The following is a 20,277-nucleotide window of genomic DNA, read 5'->3' as shown; positions in this document are numbered from 1 at the left end:
TTTCAAACATAAAAGTTTGTGACACAGTCACCACTGGTTTAGTGAAGCATGATTATGGATAAAAGTTCAAGCAATCAAAAGAAGTGAAAAAAATAGGCTTGGTGGGCCCAGATGAAATGCATAGGCAGCACAGGCTCAGTCCCAAGACATATTTTTTTGTGTGAGTGCATATGTCTATTGCTGTTATGACCTGGAAGCTCGGAGAGATGGAAAATAAGCAGAATGGAGCAGAAATGGATTCAGTGATGTGTGCCTGAATCTCCAGGGAGCCCTTACTATTAGAAGGAAAACTCTGAGCATGAGCTTGTATCAACTCCTCAGGGAATGACAATCCAATACTACAGCAGGAAAAGACTGCGTGCACCATACACCGTGAATCTACAATGGGTCTTGAAAATATTTTGATTATTATGGTAGGTAACCAGCAGACCCAGCTCCCACCCCTGTTGGGAAGAGTGGAGTAGAAGCTGCATGTCCAGCTTCTGAATGGTAAAAAGTGGTAACTTTTCTCATGGGAGGAATCATGAGAGTACCCTATAACATGGTGAATTGAGGGCCCTATATCCAGACCGAAAAGCTGGATGAAAACTCTGTATTTATAGAAGCAGATAAGTGGAATCCTGGTCCTGCTAAAATCGGCAGCAAAATCTTTCTCTGTCCTGAAGACATATTTTTACTTTCAGTTTTCAGCTCTAAATCTAATTTTAATACTCATGATTACATCCTGCATTCAAAGGCATTTATGTGAACATTTGAAATTCTTCTCTCACAACATCCACCTCTTTTGTGAAAATCTTGTAAATTACACTGGAATACTTGAGGTTTAGTATGATGACGTGGGATGGGGGAAGATGGAGCAACTGGAGCAATTCTTATCTGCCAGTGACATCATTCACAACTGTGTTATTTTTCTCTCAGTGAATATCTGAGTATTACTGCATATATTTGGTCACACAAATCCTACTGTGGCCATTCACGAAAGGAAGTCTTGCAACATTTGAAAAAAATCACAGAATCACAGAATCGACTGGGTTGGAAAACACCTCAGAGATCATCGAGTCCAACCCTTGGTCCAACTCCAGTCCATTTATTAGATCATGGCACTAAGGGCCATGTCCAATCTCAGTTTAAAAACCTCCAGGGACAGTGAGTCCACCACCTCCCTGGGCAGCCATTCCAATGCCTGACCACTCTCTCTGTAAATAATTTCTTTCTAATACCCAGCCTAAATTTCCCCTGGCAGAGTTTAAGCCCATGCCCCCCTGTCCTATTGCTGACTGTCTGGGAGAAGAGACCAATCCCCACCTGGCTAGAGCTTCCCTTCAGGTAGTTATAGAGAGTGATGAGGTCACCTCTAAGCCTCCTCTTCTCCAGACTAAACAACCCCAGCTCCCTCAGCCTCTCCCCATAGCTCTTATGTTCAAGTCCCTTCACCAGTCACGTTGCTCTTCTCTGGACCCGCTCCAGCACTTCAATGTCTTTCCTGAACTAAGGGGCCCAGAACTGAACACAGTACTCCAGGTGTGGCCTCACCAATGCAGAGTACAGGGGAAGGATCACTTCCCTTGTACTGCTGACCACGCTATTTTTGATACAGGACAAGATACCATTGGCCTTCTTGGCTACCTGGGCACACCGATGGCTCATGTATCTATCAACAATTTAAAATACAGAGCTACCTGAGAACTTCAAAATGTGTCTTGCCTTTCACTCTGGGATTAACATTGAACCTTCATTTAGCTATACCATAATCTTGTGAGATAAGATCTGGATCCAACACAGATTTTTAAGGAGACAGCAAAAAGTAGAATAGATACCTTCTGGTCTTGGCTTTGGTTTTTCCAATCCACCATCCTGCATGAGCTCAAATGCAAAGGATACATTGAGGACCTAGTAATATAATAAAGGCACTAATTATTGTGAACTATATACAGTATAAATATTATATATAAAATATATAAAAATAATAAATATATAAAAATAATAAATACTATATAAATGGTCAAAACAAGATGTATTTAAAGCTGCAGACTCCGATTCTCAGACATAAAAACCAGTCAGGGCTCCATGTATCAATGAAAGATCTGGTCCATGGAATCCAGATAATCCATTGTTTTTCCTGGGTGGTGATGGTGCCTACCTCCCACAAGTTTAAAAATTGGAACCCAATGGGATAAAGTGCTCTTGTCTGGAACAGAAAGCTGAATTGCCTGAATAACAATAGACACTATGTGCCTGGTAGTGGTTTTTCTTAAAATGATAAATAGTACACAAATTACTTTATGCTTCCAAAACCCATGAAACCTTTCAAACGTTAAATTATTGGATTTTGGACACAAAAAGTCAGTTCTTTCATCAATTCATGTGTATAATTCTTTATACACTTAATGAACAGTAAGTCTGGTTCAATGACAGCATCACACAATGGCTGCCAAAATCAGTTAATACTTCCTAACCACCCCATCATTAATATAATTTTGCCTTTTATTCCAGATAAACATTAATACTGAGATCCTAAAAATGCTTAGAAATGGTTACTAGTACAGTCCTGTCTTGATTTCAGCTATTTACACTAAGCTTATGTGGAAATGTTTGTGTCATTCCTGTACTATTAGACATGTTTATTTATTTGTTTTTTACAGAAAAATGAAATCTAATTACCTTTTGTTCAAAACTATCAGGAGTCAAGAAAAAGCTGTGTAGAGGAACAAAATAGCCTTCTAGGAGACCCATTAGCAGGACTAAGTACACACCATCTGCAAACTGTAAAAAAAAGGCATTTCTCAGTACATTTTCTGAATAATAACTCATTGCTTTGCTTAATGGACAAGATATATATCTTCTAATGCAGAACTGCCAACAAGCTACTAATACAAATATTTTAAATTGCAACTAAAAGACCTCATCTCACTTCTTTGATTCCTTTTATTTAGTTAGCACATTCTGTTATGTCTCCTCCAAAACTGTCCTAATGCTAAAATATACATTCAGAATATGGCTCCTGGGAAGTGAGGTGGTCAGTGGCTTTGATCCATGCCTTTGCTTTTTATTCTAGCAGTTGTGGGGAATTGAACAGCCACCTTTCAAGCCCTCAAATGGCATGCATTGCCTGAGCAGAGAAAAGCAGAATGAAGGTCCAATCTCATGACTGCACTGAAATTCAGTATATGGGAGGAACTAACAGAACAAACAATCATCTTTGTCCACCTTGTGAAAGTTTGAGTCAATCTGATTTTAAGTGTACATAATTACAGATGGAAGATCTCTATCTGCCATGATATGTGTTCATTTCTATCTAAAAAAAACCCTAGCAATATCCATAAGATTTTGTTAAAGGCCTCTCACTCGTGCCCCTGTGGCATCAGGTCTATCAGTGCCCTGAGATATCCTCGCAATCAAAATGGATTATCTTCAGCAACCCATCACCCTCGTGAGGTAGATAGCTTTCTTTCAAGTGACAGAAATACAGTCTCTCATCTTAGGGAATACCTTTCCAAATAAATGCTTAAGGTGTTTCTAAGTACATTTGAATAATATATTTCTTCCAAAAGTAAACAATGCAATAAGCAGGCATAGAGAACACCTTTGTGAAAGCCCTTACACATCATTTTCATCTAAATCTTAATTTTACCTTCGAAAAATCTCTATCAGATTGATAACTATTTAAATAAACTAGAGATTCTTAATAACATGAATCAAGACATAAAATAAAACCTGTCCTGAAGACACAGGGTTTTTTTTTTGATAGCGCAGATACCATCCTGCCTGCCTGACCTTGTAATTTTGGTATGATAACCGCTGCAATTGTTCGCATGGGGAGGTATTAATACAGCAGGATTAAGCTTCTCTTTTTGTTTTTGTCCAGCCAATTTAGCAGCTGAGAACAAGAAAGACCATGTACCACATTATTTCTGTGGTGCAATCAAGCCTGCAGCCCAACTGTACAGCTGCCTGCACACTTGAGTAGCTCTAGTCTCAAGACCGTACCTCGCTGAATAGAGTCATTGTAATCCCATGCGATTATGCGCTTGTGTAAAGGTAGACAGGAAACAACTGTTCAGCTTGACATTGGATCAAACCAAGCGGACAGAGTTCCTTCCTGACCAAAACAAGCACAGGTTCTGCTTACAGCACTTGGCAGAGTCCAAGAGGTAGCATCTGTTAATTAATTTTTATGCTAATGGAAGTACAAAACTGTTTCAGAGAAATTTAGCTGCCCTCATGATTTCTCTGCTTAACCGCTAAGGGTATTCTCCATACAAACATGTTTAGAGTTGAAGGGTTTCCCAGTGAAATAACATATTGGAACTCAATCAATAATAATTCAACAAAATTTCTGGATAAAGTTGGGGGCATAGTGCATAATACAGTGCGACTATCCCTCCCTTTTAAGAAAGGCTGTAAAATCCTACCTGAGTCTCCAGCTCAGTAACCTCCAAATTCAATTTATTCAGATGCTTGTTCACAAAGGTGATGAGAGTCTGAAATATGAAACAATGTAGTGAAGGCTTATTCAGCAGGGCAGCATGTTCAGTGCATGCAGCATGAACTTCACTCAGAAGAGAAACTGCATGAGTCAGGAGACTGCAACACACTTCACCCCCCGAGGATGAAGAATATGAAGAATAGAAATAAAATGAACATGATGTACATAAATAAAAATACACTGTTAAAATATATTAATTCTTAAAAAAACTTGTAGCAGACTATAGGGAAGTGGGTAACGACTCCACTCAAATCTGACAGCAGCCAAACTAGCCTAGGTCAGACCCCTGGCAGTTGTGAACTAGATACCTCTTTGGCATCAGTACACTCAAGCTACCAGCTGGCTTCCATACACTTTGTGAGAACTACTTTTTCATGGGAACTTTAATAGTTGCATGTTGTTCTGTGTTCCAAAGTTAAGTTCATGCTGCTAAATATGAATAAAAAGTAACATTACAATAATTAATTTGCATATTTGTTTAAGCATAAAGCCTAATTGTATTTAATGTATGCAAACTATGCCAATTATATATATACATATACACTCATGACACATGTACAAACAGATACATACAAGCACGCACATGCACACCTTATGTACTTTTAAAATAAAAACCTTCCAACCTTTTTCACCACATTGAGTTTGTCTGGAGCATGGTCAAATAAAGTATCAAATGCATCTCTTTCTGAAAAACATTCAGAGATGTTAACAGACTGAGCAGCAGTTGTCCAAATGCAGAATAAACACTTACTAAGGCACATACTCACTTAAGACAACACACTCAGCAAAAGGTTTCAATATCGTCTCTTTGTATTCCAAGTACCGTGTATTTTGCACACTGCTCTCTTTCTAGAAGCTGCTAGTAACTTACTGTCTATTATTTACAAAAAGCATCATTTTCAAGTATGATTTGGATTACCCAATAACAAACAGCCAGATATCAGGAGCTGAGTAACCAAATAATTTTGTTTGGAAGAATGTGAGTTTACATCTAGAGTCACTACATCTGCAGAGGAAGATTTTCCCCATGGGCCACTGATGCATGGTAGTGTGGTATACTATTAACCACCTCGAGCAAGCTTATGATTACACAGCTGCAACACAATTCTTTGTATGGATGTTTCTGGGCCATTTTGATTTGCAGTTTAGGACTTTATCAGCAGGACGGGCAACCTAGGGTAGCATGACTGGAGTGCTCCTGTAGTCACCTTCTGAAGGAAACAGGAAAAAAAAAGGCACCAGAGCCTTTTCTGAGCAATTTCCATTTTGACAATCACCTGAATGATAGTGAATGACTCCACAAAAAGCTGCATTCATATTCTTCAACAAATGCAAAGGCAGACTTTATACAAACTAAGACTGCTCAGAGATATCGTGGGGAAACAGGTCGTGCATGTAGCCTGTTAAATCAGCTGTGAGGCAGCCACTGAAATAACACAAGAAGCAAATGCTAAATTCTGGGTGGGATCCACCTGAGCTCTTCAGATGAGTGTTTTCTGCTGGCCAGTCTCAATACCAGCAGTAAGACATACAAGGCACAGGAACTTGCATGCTGTTTAGGCCTGCTGAATAATGACTCAAAGTCATTAAAGTGTACGTAGGTAATGTATGCAAGAACACCAGCAAATTCACCAGCAGCTTTATGATAGGGCATCATTCCATATTATGCTGGCAACTTATGACCATTAATACTATTACAGTAATGTTCTGGAGGTTAGACCACAAAGCACCTGCAAATTAACATGTGCTGAAAAGCAATGAAAAGTGTTTTAAAGATGGTCAAACTGATTTTAATGCTGCTTTCCTTAACTGCCACAATAGCCTGCGGTGCATATATTTACGTATTTGCCAGGACAACTTGAAATCTTCTACTTCCTTGCAATTTGATCAAAGTCACCACCCACTGCAGAACTAATGTTTACTTGGGCTGCCTCAAGAAAAAGATAATAATTAAATTAACTTACCATGCCTTCCTGATAATGCCCTATAAAAAAACAAAACAAAACACAACAAAGTTACACATAATTCACTTGCAGACGTTGTGCTACAAAAGAAAATAGCATACATGGCCAGATCTTTAGCTTGGTGAAAAGTGCAGTAGATCCATACAATTAAGAAAACCTTAATCAAGTTACTCAGCTGAGAATCTGGATTAGTCTGGAGTCCATCAGTAGATCATCTCCTGCCTTCACTAAAGTCTCATGGGAGGCCAGATCTCAGACTTCCTGCTATTGAGCCAAACCAACACACGTTGCCTGAGTGAAGGCGGCTTTTTCACGTCGATTTTGTGAAAACTTTTCCCTTTGCTTTTAAAGATGCATTTACCACATCAACTACAATATAATTCCAGCCAAAACAGTGCTATGACTGGGTTCCTAAGAACTGCAGCATTTTGCTCCAGTTGATCCCTCATGTAATTATTAAAGGTAAACAAACACACAAAGATTAAGAAGTCAATAATAGGTCAGGCTCCTCTCCATTCTATTGGAAACTAGGATATTCTATTATTGCTCTCTGTTGGTTTGGAATAATTTTTCTGTCATAAATTGTTCATTGAGATGACATGTACAGGAATTACTACCATCATTTTACATCCCCAAAGTCCAAACACCTAAAAATAGTCATATCACATTCCTTTTTGAAAAAAACTAGCTCTCTATCAAATAAATAGCAACATAAAAGAATGAAGCATATTTTTGTTTGTTTGAAGGACATTTGACTAAAATAAGAAATCTAATAAAAACAGAAATAAATTAATAGTAGACAAATACAAAATAGAGATTTTGTATATCTTCACTCCGTCTTCTGTTTTATCCTGGTCTCCTGCTTTTGGTTTCCCAGCTCTGTATTTCCTCACCCTTTTGTATTTTTAGATGCATGTTTTCAGCTCTTGAAAAGGCTAAAATACAGTCACTGGCTGATGCATCATCTTCCCTGGAACCCCAATACCAAAATCTAAATATCAGCAAATGTTTCAATTTCTGAGACACATCTGTGTTCAATTACTGAACTGTTGGCAAAAGTGGTGTTGACATACTCAGTGTTACCAGTTATTTCCTCTTGGATTTGTCGAGACTGGAGGATTCCTTCTCGTTTCTGGAAAAAATAAAAAAATGACATTTTTCTTAGTAAAGCTTAATGCTTAGGGTACAGTAAAATATTTATTTGTGATCCACAAACATAATTAGATAAGAAACCTGAAAATAAGAATTTTTAAACAAACTTATAGTAATATATTATTTCAGCTTGTAAGTATTTCAGAAAACTCTTTTGTACTTTAACAGGAAACTTGAAACTCCACCTGTAGAAGGAAGTATTTCTTTTCCTTTCTCCATTGTTCTTAATTCACTTTTCTTTTAAAGGCCCCAATTCAGCAAGACATTTGAAACACCTAAACACATATGTAAGTATTTTAGTAGAGGTGTATCTAGGTGAGTTGAATTAAGCCTTGTATTTCAATGAGCAGCTTTGGCAGATGGTGCTCATGCTTCTCTTTTGCAAAAATCTTGCTCCCAGGCTATCTGTTATTTCTGCTCTGTTCATATACATTTTATTTTCTCAGTGTTTTCCTTTTCTGACTTCTCTGCATACAAAGAGCTCCATTTGCTTGTGATGGAAAATCAAACTGGAGGATAATCCATTCACAGACCCTAGTCATCTCAGTGTTAATATATGCAATGACTCCAATGTTCTTCAGATGCAAAGAGCCTTTTGTACATGGCGGTGAGTGGCCCGTGTCTCGAAGCTGTACACAAAATGGCAGAAGCCAACTCAAATGGTTGCTATTTGAGTCAGTTGGAAAATGCAGGAGTTTAAAAATCTGACATTGTTTCCAGGATGCTGATCACAGTCATCTGGTGGCGGTGTAAATACCGCACATATGTTTTGCCTCTCTTTGTGTTCTCTCTGTTAATTCTATTCCCTGGAATTAGTAAAATTTTGCAATACAGAAAGAAAAGTCAGGCAAATGCTGACGACTGCATGTAAAGTCTAGACATTAGGCAATTATTCATGATTCTTCCCTCCCTGTCATACAAGGAAATGAGAAAAATAAATTTATGCTAGTCTTAGACTTGCCTTCTGTGTGGAGAAAATGAGAGAATAACCTTTTGTAAAAGTCCCTCATGGCATGTGAACTGCGGCTGCTGCTCTTCCCTGCCTTGGAGAAGGCAGCACACGGCTCCCTGAAGCAGTTCTTGGTGTCTGATGTGCTGAGGATTCGGCCAGGCTTGAGTCTATTACTCCTATACTGCATTACTCAAACATATGAGGATCAAACTTTCTGCAACAAAGCAACACACGGCACCCTCTGGGTCACTCCAGACCGGCACTTGGGGGAATATGAACTGTCCTTTTAGCTACATTATAGTTTCAGGGGTCTACCATTCTATTTTTTAAAGCCCTGTTACTAAATATCTTGCACACCATTAAAAATGCATTCAAGGAGGACCTTTGAACATTAGAAAGACAGAGTGGAGTCCAGTGTGTTACATATTGAAAGAGGGGGCACAGAAAAGCTGACGAGACATCTTCTGTCACACACCCTGAAGGTCTGAAGAAAAATGACATAATTGAGGGCTAACTTCACTTCCAGCTTGTGCAGACAGCAACGAGAATTTGCATTTGACGTTACAACCTAGTTCATGCTACCTCAAGTCAGAATTCCACTCTGTTTGGGATTTTTGTTTATTGTTATTTTTGCTTCAGGGTGAAACTTTATTTCCTCCTGCTGGTGACTCTGACATGCCAGTGATGCCTTCTGGAGCAAAAGCCCCATCACTCTTGTCTCCTAGAGAATGTGAGCATCATAGCAAAGGCAACTGTACTTCCCAGTGCCCAGTCCAGAGATACAGGAGAAAAAAAATGCTTCTAATAGTCTATCTTCCCTTTGCAAACATGCAAAAATAGCCTAAAACATATTCCAGTACAGATATAAAACTCATTTCCCTTTTTCATAAACTGCAATTAATTAAATAGGAATTCTGCACCTTGATCCAATTGTTGATCAAAAAAAGACATCAAGCCCTAGTTTTGTGCCTGGCATCTGATCACTAAAATTAATGGAATTTCCACACTGCCCAAATACAACATCAGTCTGCTGGACACTTATTTGACCAGCACATGTCAAGACAGACTTTCCTATGCTTTTGATTTGTAAAAAAAAAGCTGAAAAAATCTCAATGGCAACTATCAGGAGGGACTTTAGAAACACTAGCCTAGGCATCTTCTCTGTGATGGCTGCTTCCCATACATGTGTTGCACTTTAAAATCTCTCCACCTCTACTGACCCTAACACTGATGTCATCTGATGTGAAGTTTACTTTATACTAGACAGAGAATGACACAATATTCCTGAAAATACAACTAAGTGCTACTGAGAACTGAAAGACTGTCCAGCAATGTTCCTTAAAGACAACAGTGGCTGTAACTGAAACAACAAAATATAAAAATTAACATCTACTATTTGAAAGTCACTGAGAAATGAGGTATGAATGAAGATTTCCCGTTAAAAAGCAAAGCTGGACATACATTCCAGTGACCACAGAAGACGTTATTTGGATAGCCTTGGCATTTTCTTCCCTCACAGCTGAAAGACTCCACTAAAGGCCATGAAAGATCTTCCTATTCATTTATCATTTTAAATTGCAAACTACCCCTAGACCAAAAAAATGCATCTGAAATTTGGGTAATATGTCCGGAAATTGAAAGTGTCTCTTCATCTTTCTTCACACCAGCTATATGCCAGCAGTTCCATGCAACCGAGGGCCAACTGCTCAATTTCACACACCAAGTCCCACTCTGAAAACTTTCCCACTATTTGAATGGCTTTTGCATATGTATTGTTGCTATCCCATTTATCTGGAGGATCATGTTTTATAATTGTTCGATCCAAAATAAAATGCAGAACTATTCTGGAGCTTGAAAGAACAAACACATTTGTCACAGGTTCAAAAAAAGACTTCTTGGGAACATGGAGGCAACGCTGCTCAGAAACATTTCAGACCTTCCCATGCAGTGGGACTGATGATCTTAGACTAAGCTTGTGATGTACACTTTCTAATCTCATTCATTTCCTAATTTTGATTAACAGGAGTTTATGCACCCAAGAATTGCTGACCCAGTGCTCAGAACAGGCTGAAGCCATTCTCATACTTTCTGACTTACATTTCTTGCACACAAACAATCTGTCATTTAACCATTTGTGGATGGCATAAATTAGTAATTTTTTAAAAGGGGCAAAATTATGGCAAGATCCAGCCCTCCATAAAAGCTCTCACTTGCTTCAGTAGAAACAATCAAACAAAGTCTGGGCTTTGTTCAAAGTTAATTCTATTAATACGAAAGGAAAAGAAAATAATATAATAAAATAGCTACAAAAGGCCCAACTATCACATTTTTTCCCAAATCAGCTTAAACCCCAGATTTTGTATTACTCTCATTGCTAACAGCCAAAGGAAACAAGCTTTCATAAGAACTGCGCTGATTACCTGTTGGGCATGAGCACATTTTTTGTTTCAGAAGTATCTTTGTTTCTATTTCAATACACTACATCCAGCCAACAGAGCAACCCTCACATTTTGTGTGTTTCTAAACCCAACAGAATCTTGACATGAATGAAAGTAGTCTTCATTACAGACCCTATAAAAGTACTTTGTTCTTTTACTTCTCTTTCTCTCTACTTTTCTCTTTATCAAACTGTTTAGAGAAGAATTTTAAAGTAGCTACCACACAGTTGGTGAAGCTTCCCTAGGCATGACCTTACTTCACAGACTGTATGAGGGTTTGGAGCATGAGGCGCACAAGTTTGAACACTAAATTAGGCTTTAGGATCTGCTGACTGTTGATTAAAACTTTCACTGAGTTCAAAGCGTACATGATGATTTATACAGAACCAATCCCACAGGACATGAAAGACAGATTTAAAAAATAAAAATAAAAAACCCACTCACCATAAAATAAAAATGAAAAATGTCTCCAACACAATTACAGTAAGAACACTGGCCTCCGCCCTCTGTTAATAGGAATCAGCATAGCCTTGGAGTTCTACTGACTGGCTTTCACCAAGGACTGGTGAAGTCTTCTGCAACACTACTTGGATTTTATTCTGGTGCAACTGCTTTCTCTGCAATTCTCTGGCGCCTGAGCTACAGCTGTGTAGCTAAGAGGCAAAGCAGTGAGCCAGATTCTCCCACTGCTTATTGTTTTTAAATTGGTTTATCTGTACTGACTTCAGTGGATTTGCTGTTGAACTACATTAGCCTATTAAACAAGAGTACAATTACATCCATTGATTTCAACAGGAATTTTGTCTGGACGTATGGAGTGACAGTAGAATGCAAGATCTGGGTCTTTATTTTAGGACTATGTTCTGTTCCTGGTTTAGTTTCTCATCCCAAAGATGCCCTCACTGCTGCACTCCTGACTTCTTACACTGGTTTTGGTAGAACTTTGAGATAAAGCAGTGTAATTAACTTATTTGTAATAGCCAAGGGCAAGTACTTGAAAATTATGTTATGTTGCCTTAAACACATAAATGCAGATTTGCTGGGGCTCTCTTTCACTGTCTGTAGAGAAGCCCATGAAGCAGAATCTGAGAGTCTATGAGTCATTATCAGGCGTCAGTGACACATCTACCAGAGACTCTCCTTCAGATTTCTCCCCAAATTACAAAACTTGTCTGATCTGAATGCTGGAAAAAGGAGCGGTTACTTTCTCAGATCTGTCCCACAGATTTTCAGTCAATCAAAACTTGAGCAATAGCTCTTTGCACCAGATATGTCAGTGTAACAACAATTAAAACACAGAAATACAGATACAGTGTGAAAAATAAAAGGCGAAGTTAATTGGAAAGAAAGAAAAGCGGATTAAACGGGAAGAGGCCAAATAAGATAGAGCAAGCACAAGTCCAACTGAAAGAAAAATGATCAACAGAATAACATTAAGAGTTTGGATGGATGAGGCTCTACGAAGGAGACTAACCGACACAAAAGATTTAGTTGATGGGGTTTTTTTGCATGCTTATGAGAAAGCTAACACTGTAATCAGACTAAATTAGCATGCACAAGGCTGAAAAAGAATATTTAGTCACCTAACATGAATCTGAGTGTAATAAACAATGACAATTCATCATTCAGTGCCAAGAATGATTTGAATCTCTACACAAGAAGACTGTCAAAAATGGCAAAAATAGTAATTTCAGAGATCACATTGGGTGATAAACAAATTCCAACAATAATAATGCTTCATATATTTTTAATGTCAGAGTCTGGCCACTTCACAATCAAAATAAGATATTCTGAGCCACAGCTCAATCTGGGAAAGCAATTGTGCCTTTTTCTGGTTGAAGCACTGTCAGCAGGAAAGATGCACGTGTGTTTCTTGTCAGCCAAAGAGACATACACACACACACACACCCGCCCAAACAGAAAATCCAGATGTATTTTTCAAGAAACCCCTCAGTGGATCTCCCACCACTGCCAGGAGCTGTTTAACACCTCTCTTACCTGCACAACGACAACCTGAATGGACACGTGGTCTGGGAGTCTGATTGGCGCTCGAAAATACTGCGATAACGCAACTAGAAGATGAAGTATTGCTACGAGACTTTTAGCATGAACAGCTGAAATAGATATTAAAAGCACAAGTTACAAACTGCAAAGTAACTAGGGCACATATTTTTACTTTTGAGGATGTAGGGATTATGGGACTCTTTTCCTCTTGCCACTTGGAGCCAGGGGCACTTTGAAGGCACCTCGTGTTTCCTGGTCTCCTCCTGCTCAACGGGTCATGCGAATGCAGCCCAGTCAGTAATATGCGTCAGCAGCAAAGTGTTGGTTTTTGCAACATGTCCGGATGCCATAGGCTTGTGTAGATGGAAATCTAAAGCTAATCCAAAAGCCAGATTTCATGTACGGCAGTTTAAGTGCTGTCTCTGCATTCTCCTTGCCTTTCCTTTATTCCCTTTATTTCAAAAAGGATTTATGGACTATCAGAAAGATATTTTTGTACTCATAACATGCACTTATTCATTTTTAAGTGTCACAATGTCTGCAGGATGATAAATGAGCCTATTTTGGCAGAAGCCTTAAGCAATAACTTACTAAACTCATTGACTGAAACATTCCTCATGAAGTTGTTATAGTTCTTGTTATTGAAGCTTTTTCACAGCAGGTTTCATATGGGTAGTTAACACTAATACAACTTACAAGATATCAAAAGCCATACTGTAGGAAATCCTTAATCAAGTATCAAAGCATTGTCATGAAAGTGAATCACTTCTAATTCTTATTATTGCCTTTCTTCTTCTTCTTCTTGCATTTTGTTTTTGCATTTATAATCTTCTCCAGAGTAGTATTCCTAAATTATATTTGATAGCTACAGTAAAGTGCACTTAAGTTTTTTGTACTTGAATTAACCAATAACTACTACCTTACTTCACTGGTAAAGCAGGATCGGTCACTAAAATATCCTTCTTCACTATCTTCCAATGCAAGTCCCAACCATGCCATAGAGATACCCATTCATATAAAATGTAGCATTGCTGTCAAATTTTGCAGGGGTGCCAGTGATTACGGCTGAGGTCCTTTAGCAGAACACTAAAAAGATGTCTGTCTGCCCAGCACCGGTGTGTGCTACAGCTGACTCCAGCTGCTGCTGTCTCTACTTTAGCTCTAAAACACATGTAAAACATTAAATTAAACCTAGAAGTTAAATTGTCAGACCACTCCAAACACCCTTCCTCCAGCTGCACAATAGAGAATGGAAAAACCTGAGGGGAAGTTGAAGAGAGATGAGGATAGAAAACTCAGTGGGACCACACGAAGGGGAACGTCAGAGATGCCTAATGTTCATTCTTCTTCACTCGAGCTATTTCTCTTCCTCTCACTAATTTGTTGTGAATGGAACGGGGTACAAAACAGCTCAGCTTAAGACAGCTACAGGAGACAGGGAAACTGCTACATACTGGTCAAGGTATTCACCAGTGTGAAATGATTCTGGATACCAAACTTAAACCAGATTAAGAGGCCTAATTTTCTAAACTGGATGATAACCTGCTTTCTGCAACACACATGCACTAAAATGTCTTGTGTTGGGCCACGGAGGGCATTTCTACTAGATGTGACTATGTTCATTTGTAATGCAATAAAACAGGTGCAGTCCTAACCTTGATGGGAGCTTTGTACTCAAAATCCGTGGTTCAGGTTTAGCCTTAAATGGTCAGAAATATTATTCATATCTATGTTGCAAATTTCACACAAAGAGTCCTAGGACCTAACTCCCCTTCTGCCTACCTACTACATTTATGCAGGTACTTGCCAATACAGCAAACCAATTAATTTAGTAACAGAAAACTTAAGGTAGTATGCATATGGACTTAAGAGCAGAAATATCCTACTTTGACAGACTCTGAAAAGACAGTTTATTTAAACTGGAGGTTGAGCACCAGTAAAGAGGGCAGAGTGTACCACATCTGGAAGTGCCATGCAGAGCAGCTCCTACCATAAATACCAAGTTTCAGCGTCCCCTTATCGTTGAATATTTCAGAATTCCAGATAGCAGCTATAAACTCTTGGCTGTCAAAAGATGAGAACAGCATGGAAAACACACAACTTACAATCAACGTTCCATTTAATGTTTCTTGGAGGGAGTTTTAGGGTTTCGTTGATCTTTTCGAGCACTGTCTGTAGCTTCTGTTTCTGAGCAATTTCAGACTGAGTAACTTCAGCAACATTCAGCTTCTCACTTTCGAGTTTCTCTGAAGTGATAATAGAAGAAAAAAACAGAAGAAAAACCATTGTCAACTACATGAAGAACACAAAAACATTCCATGCACCAAGATGTACATTCAAAAGACATTAGATTTTTCTAGTTTTAAAATTATCTGGGTTTCCTTTCAGGGCCACTTTTCCCCACACTTCTGAAATCCTACAGTTCACAATTTCCCTTTTTTTAAACATTGCAAAGGGGAAGGCCAGGTATTAATGAGAGCCACACTACTGGCTAACAAGTATTTGCTGCAACTCTCTTTAGGGAACACCAGACTCAGAGGTAAAGCCCATTACTTCTACTGCTACTGGGTAAATGGTATTCTCCATGCAAGGGGCTTGTACAGCAGCCCATCAAACCTAGGAAACAGATACCAACTTTAAGAAGATTTGTTTCATCAGTCTCAGCCTCACAGTTTCTCCCTCAGACTCGGGAGACTCAGGCCTGTTTGTGATAAAAGCGAAGTGACACCATATTCATAGAGGTGGAGGATGCACGCAAGAAACGTGAACAAGTATTTTTGTAGGTATGAAAACAAGTAAAACCTTGGGCAATTTCTTTCTATTAAACCAAAATTTGCAGTAGATTTTAAAATACCTTATGAATTGGTTTGTTAATGATTAGTATGGATTGCTAGGTATATACATGCACGGCTTAGTGTTTACTATTAAATAGTAAGCAAAGGAAATTTAGCAGTAAAAGCTCTGATAACAACACTAGAAACAAAATGCTTGGTCACCTATCAATTTACTTCTATGAAATAATATCTTACTAAGAGATATCTTATGTGATAAGAGCTGACCTTGCTCTCATCAAAGCCAACTGAAATTCTTCCCAAAGAGAGTGAGCCTGAGCCACCAGCCTATAAACCCTGTCGAAGGGACTGCGATCTCCTTAAGTTTCTTGTGCCTCCACAGAGGTCAGTCTGTGCATAGTCCCACAACAAGACCAAAGTCTTTAGCACAGACCTGATCCGCATGGAATTAAGGGTAATGGAAAAGATTCCACTGAAATCAATAAGTGCTGGATCAGTATACGCACATTTAGAGTCAGGCAGTATCTGATATGCATGGTTTGGATTTTGAGTGAAGTCACTGGAGGTCTGCCCATGAGAATCAAATTGCTCAGTCTGGGGCATATCCAGTCTGTCACAATATATTCAATAGCTTAACCATTCATAGAAGGGAATAGTCTGTGTAGTCTTTATTAGAAGTGCTCACATGATGTTTCAAGATGCATTTAAGATACTGAAAAGAAATTTACTGGAGACTTTATGAGCTGTAATAACTAAGAAAATGGCTTCCAAGCCAACAGTTAAAAAAGTACATGCCAGCCCTGCATTAGCAGTTTCTTTTCTCTATCTGCTTCTCAGCTGAAGCTCAGTTTGCAGTCCACTGGGTACCATTATCTCAGTAACGTTAAAAGCCAGACATCAAATCAGAAAGGAATTCCAACTTTCCAGAGGAACTTCGCGATGTGAATAAACTACAGTATGGAACCAGCAGAGATTAAAAACATCCACTGTTGTACTGAAAATACCTTTGCCTTCAAACTTACTTTCCACTTGTAACACAGTTAAGTTTCTACAGCACATATGCAGAGAATAAATTTAATTGAAGTGAATACTGTTGCCAAGACAAGAACCCTCCCTTTCTAGCACCCCAGGTAGGCTTTATGCTGTTCTCATCAACTGCAGAGTATCACACATTGCACTGGAGCTACAAGAATTGTGCGTACAGCCTATAGCTCAAGGGTCTCATAATACAATGCTATTTTTATATCACTTAGTGGCATAAATGTAAGATGATACCAAGGCTCCTAAGTAGGAACAAGTGATCCACTTACTGACAAAGTGCCTCAACAGCATGCACATATATTTTTTCTTACCAAATAATTTCTGCAATACTTGTCCATCATACAGGTCTTCAGCCAAGTCTTTCACAATAATCCTCTCTCCTACCAACACATCATTAATCCAGTCAATTAATACCTATATGGGAAACACAAATTTGGCAGTATTATACACTATTCATTTGCAATTTAAAACACATGTCATTTTGTACAATGACGAAAATATTTAGCAGAAAAAATATTGAAGCTGCAATGGCTCAAAATACAATCCATCGGAAATGCCACCAGAAGAAAATAAGGACGACTTAGGAATGACTCTTTTAAGGTGGCTGCGTCAATGCAACACAAGATCTAGACAAATACCAGATTGATGTAGTACCTTCTGGAGTGAAATCTTTCCCTTGTTTGCAGTAGTATTTTAACATTTTATTGTGAATTAAAAGGTGTTGAAGTCGATTATGATGAAGCTTTCTGCTAAAATTCTAACCCCCAAAATCACCAGGACTACAAGGGAAGTCAGTTGATCTTAGACTGGGGGTGTTATGGGACTAAGAATCTGGACTTGGCATTTTAATCCAAATTCTGAAGTCACTCTATGCCATACCTAGAGAAAGATACTGCAACAAACAACCTGCCCATCTCACTGGGATGTGTGAACCATGTGATTTCATTTAATTAAAATCTAAACAGTGCTTTGAAATGTTCAACTGAAAGAGGCAGGGACAGCATTAAAAAATAGTTTCACTTTCCTGGAAGTGTTTACATGCTTTTCATTACCTTCATTAGTTCTTGTAATTTTGGGTCATTTCTTGAATTTGGATCAACCATTGTTCGGACTTCATTTTCCTCTGGAAGGTTTAAAAGAAAGATATTAGAAATTATTACAGGCATGACACTTTATTTTACATCAAGCTTTTATGTTGAGATGTAAAATTGTCGTGAATTACCTAGCATAGTGTCCTCAGGGTCTAGTTCGAATGGAATTGGACTGAGAGGTAAGTTAATGGCATTCATTCCTTCTTCCTGTAATTCAGATACTAGGAAATAAAAAAGAGAAACTTGGTCAAATTTCAATTCAATTTACTTACTATTTCACTCTTACTAAAAGTAGCATTAATTGTCTTAATTTCTTTATAAGACCATAACTCGATTAGATAAGACACTAGGTGTAATTATAGCAACAAAATACAGCTAACAAAAATGGGAGGCCCAGCCAACAAACCTTCACTTGTAGGAGTAGAATTTTTGTGGATAATGGTACTAGAACCAATGTGATCTCCTCAAATACTTTCCAGGATATGGCTCACTGTCCTCATATTTTAAAAGTCTCACTTGCATTTTAATGGACCTGCCGTTTTAACACTAACTAATTGTTTTAGCTGAGGGAAATGATTACGGCTTTTAGCTATGTCGCCCTTGCTCTGGAGATGCTTCATGTTTAGCTGCTTGAGAAGGGTTGGGTCTGGCTATATCCCCACATGGGAGCTGCCAGACTGACAAACTATTTAGGACTGAAGGTCCAGTCACAGCACACGGCTACTGCCGATGTTTAGGTCAGAGACCAGCTTGAGCAGCCTGGGGGATGCTTCTGGCTTGTATTCTTGGCCTTTCTTTAGCAGAAACCACAGCAGCAGGACACAGGAGTAAGGTGATGAACCCTCAAAAGTACTGCTTTAGTGTGGAGACAGTGTGTCCAGACATGGGGTGAGAAAGAACTTGGACACAGGAATGGGGAAGTAATCCAAGATCCCATAGTTTGGAGACACCCACCACTGTTAGGAAATATGGACAAGATCTTACTAAGCCAAAGTTCCCTAATGCTGCAAAATCAATGTTCTTGTAATACATGCTCTGAGAATGGAGAAATCTGGAGAAGTGTAAAAGCAGTCCTGCCACTAGTTCTGTACAGGTTCTGTACTTGGTACAGTGCAGAGCAACTTCATTCTTCAGGGTAACCTAAACTTTACCCATTTGCAAAGACAAAACCCCTTCCTTCACTGCCCAAACATGCCTCCATAGCAGAAGAGAATACACACAAGCCAGTACACTAATCCTACCGCTATGGAAGAACAGGCCGCACTGTGCAGGGAGGGTACTCACTGTGGCGATCAGAAAGTTTGTATCTTGCTTTGTAACCAACACATCAGTGCAAACCTGATTTACCAAACCAGTAAGAGGCTCGCTGTCTTATGAATGACAAATAATGAATGTTTTATGAATGATACGTGTACAGACCTTTAATAGAACTGGCTGTTAGCACAACTGTTCCAGTCAGAGTTTGGACTTAAATAACTTAATTCAACCACCCTACATGTACCCTAAAGATTCAGGTGGCTGTATAGGCCTTCTGACACAAACTAAAATACATGATGAATGTGCAGATGCAAGATTCACCATCTAACATTTCAGATTTGCTACCTGAAGCTTTCCTCAAGTTTATTTTAAAAACTACAGAAAAAAAAAAATTAGAGAAAACAGAAAAGTAGGAAGTGACAGTAGAAATCTTGTGTTCTGCCCCTGGCCCCACGACTGCCTTGTAAGTTAGCTTTTGAAAACAGTTTTACCTCTCTGCCTTAAGTTCCTGTGCGCTATGTTTCACGTGAACGCTGCGATAATTAGTCAGCTGGTGTGATAACAGCACTTAAAGCTTTCCAAATATTTTCTGCGATTTGTGAAATGTTTTGTGCTCTGCCACATGAAATGCCTGTGCACAGTTCAAGAGTCTGTTTAGCTGTACTCAGCCATCTACGATTCATAGTACTAATGGCTGTTAGAATGCTTATTACTTTTAATTGTACAATAACTTTGAAAAATCCACTACCTTCAATACTGAAACAATAACTTCATTCCATACACTCACCCTGCTTGTGTATCTGTAAAATACAAATACTGAGCAGCTCTAAAGAGTCATAAAATAATGTTGACAATAATAGTTCCCTTGATTGTTGTATATCCTCTAAAACTGATGGCTTAGAGCAATGGACCAAATTAATCCCTCATGTAACTCCACTGAGTTCTGAGGAGTTATAGTGTAGATGAATCTGGTCTAGCATGTACAATCTCAGGAACTGTTTACACTTAATGGCAATTTTTCAAACTGCTAGCACTCCTTAGAGAAAATCATTGTTGCTTTTATTAACCTCTTTGATTTTTTTTTCATCTTGGTTTAAAAT

General features: G+C 38.6%; 1 protein-coding gene across 1 annotated transcript in view; it reads right to left on the bottom strand.

The window, feature by feature from the left end:
- The window catches only part of PARVA (parvin alpha), a gene marked incomplete at its 5' end in the record, with an annotated part of 63,754 nt that overhangs the window by 2,408 nt on the left and 41,069 nt on the right, over positions 1–20,277 (bottom strand). The window contains 11 exons of the mRNA XM_080345750.1: positions 1,818–1,890; positions 2,662–2,763; positions 4,413–4,481; positions 5,110–5,171; positions 6,451–6,470; positions 7,524–7,582; positions 12,991–13,106; positions 15,102–15,242; positions 17,141–17,243; positions 17,882–17,952; positions 18,052–18,141. Of these exons, the coding sequence (XP_080201876.1) occupies positions 1,818–1,890; positions 2,662–2,763; positions 4,413–4,481; positions 5,110–5,171; positions 6,451–6,470; positions 7,524–7,582; positions 12,991–13,106; positions 15,102–15,242; positions 17,141–17,243; positions 17,882–17,952; positions 18,052–18,141 (906 nt within the window). The remainder of the gene's footprint in view (positions 1–1,817; positions 1,891–2,661; positions 2,764–4,412; positions 4,482–5,109; positions 5,172–6,450; positions 6,471–7,523; positions 7,583–12,990; positions 13,107–15,101; positions 15,243–17,140; positions 17,244–17,881; positions 17,953–18,051; positions 18,142–20,277) is intronic.

The sequence above is a fragment of the Nesoenas mayeri genome (assembly GCF_963082525.1).
Source record: "Nesoenas mayeri genome assembly, chromosome: 5".
NCBI lineage: Eukaryota > Metazoa > Chordata > Aves > Columbiformes > Columbidae > Nesoenas > Nesoenas mayeri.
Note: the sequence above shows the minus strand (reverse complement) of the source record. Positions and strands in the feature narration are given on the sequence as shown.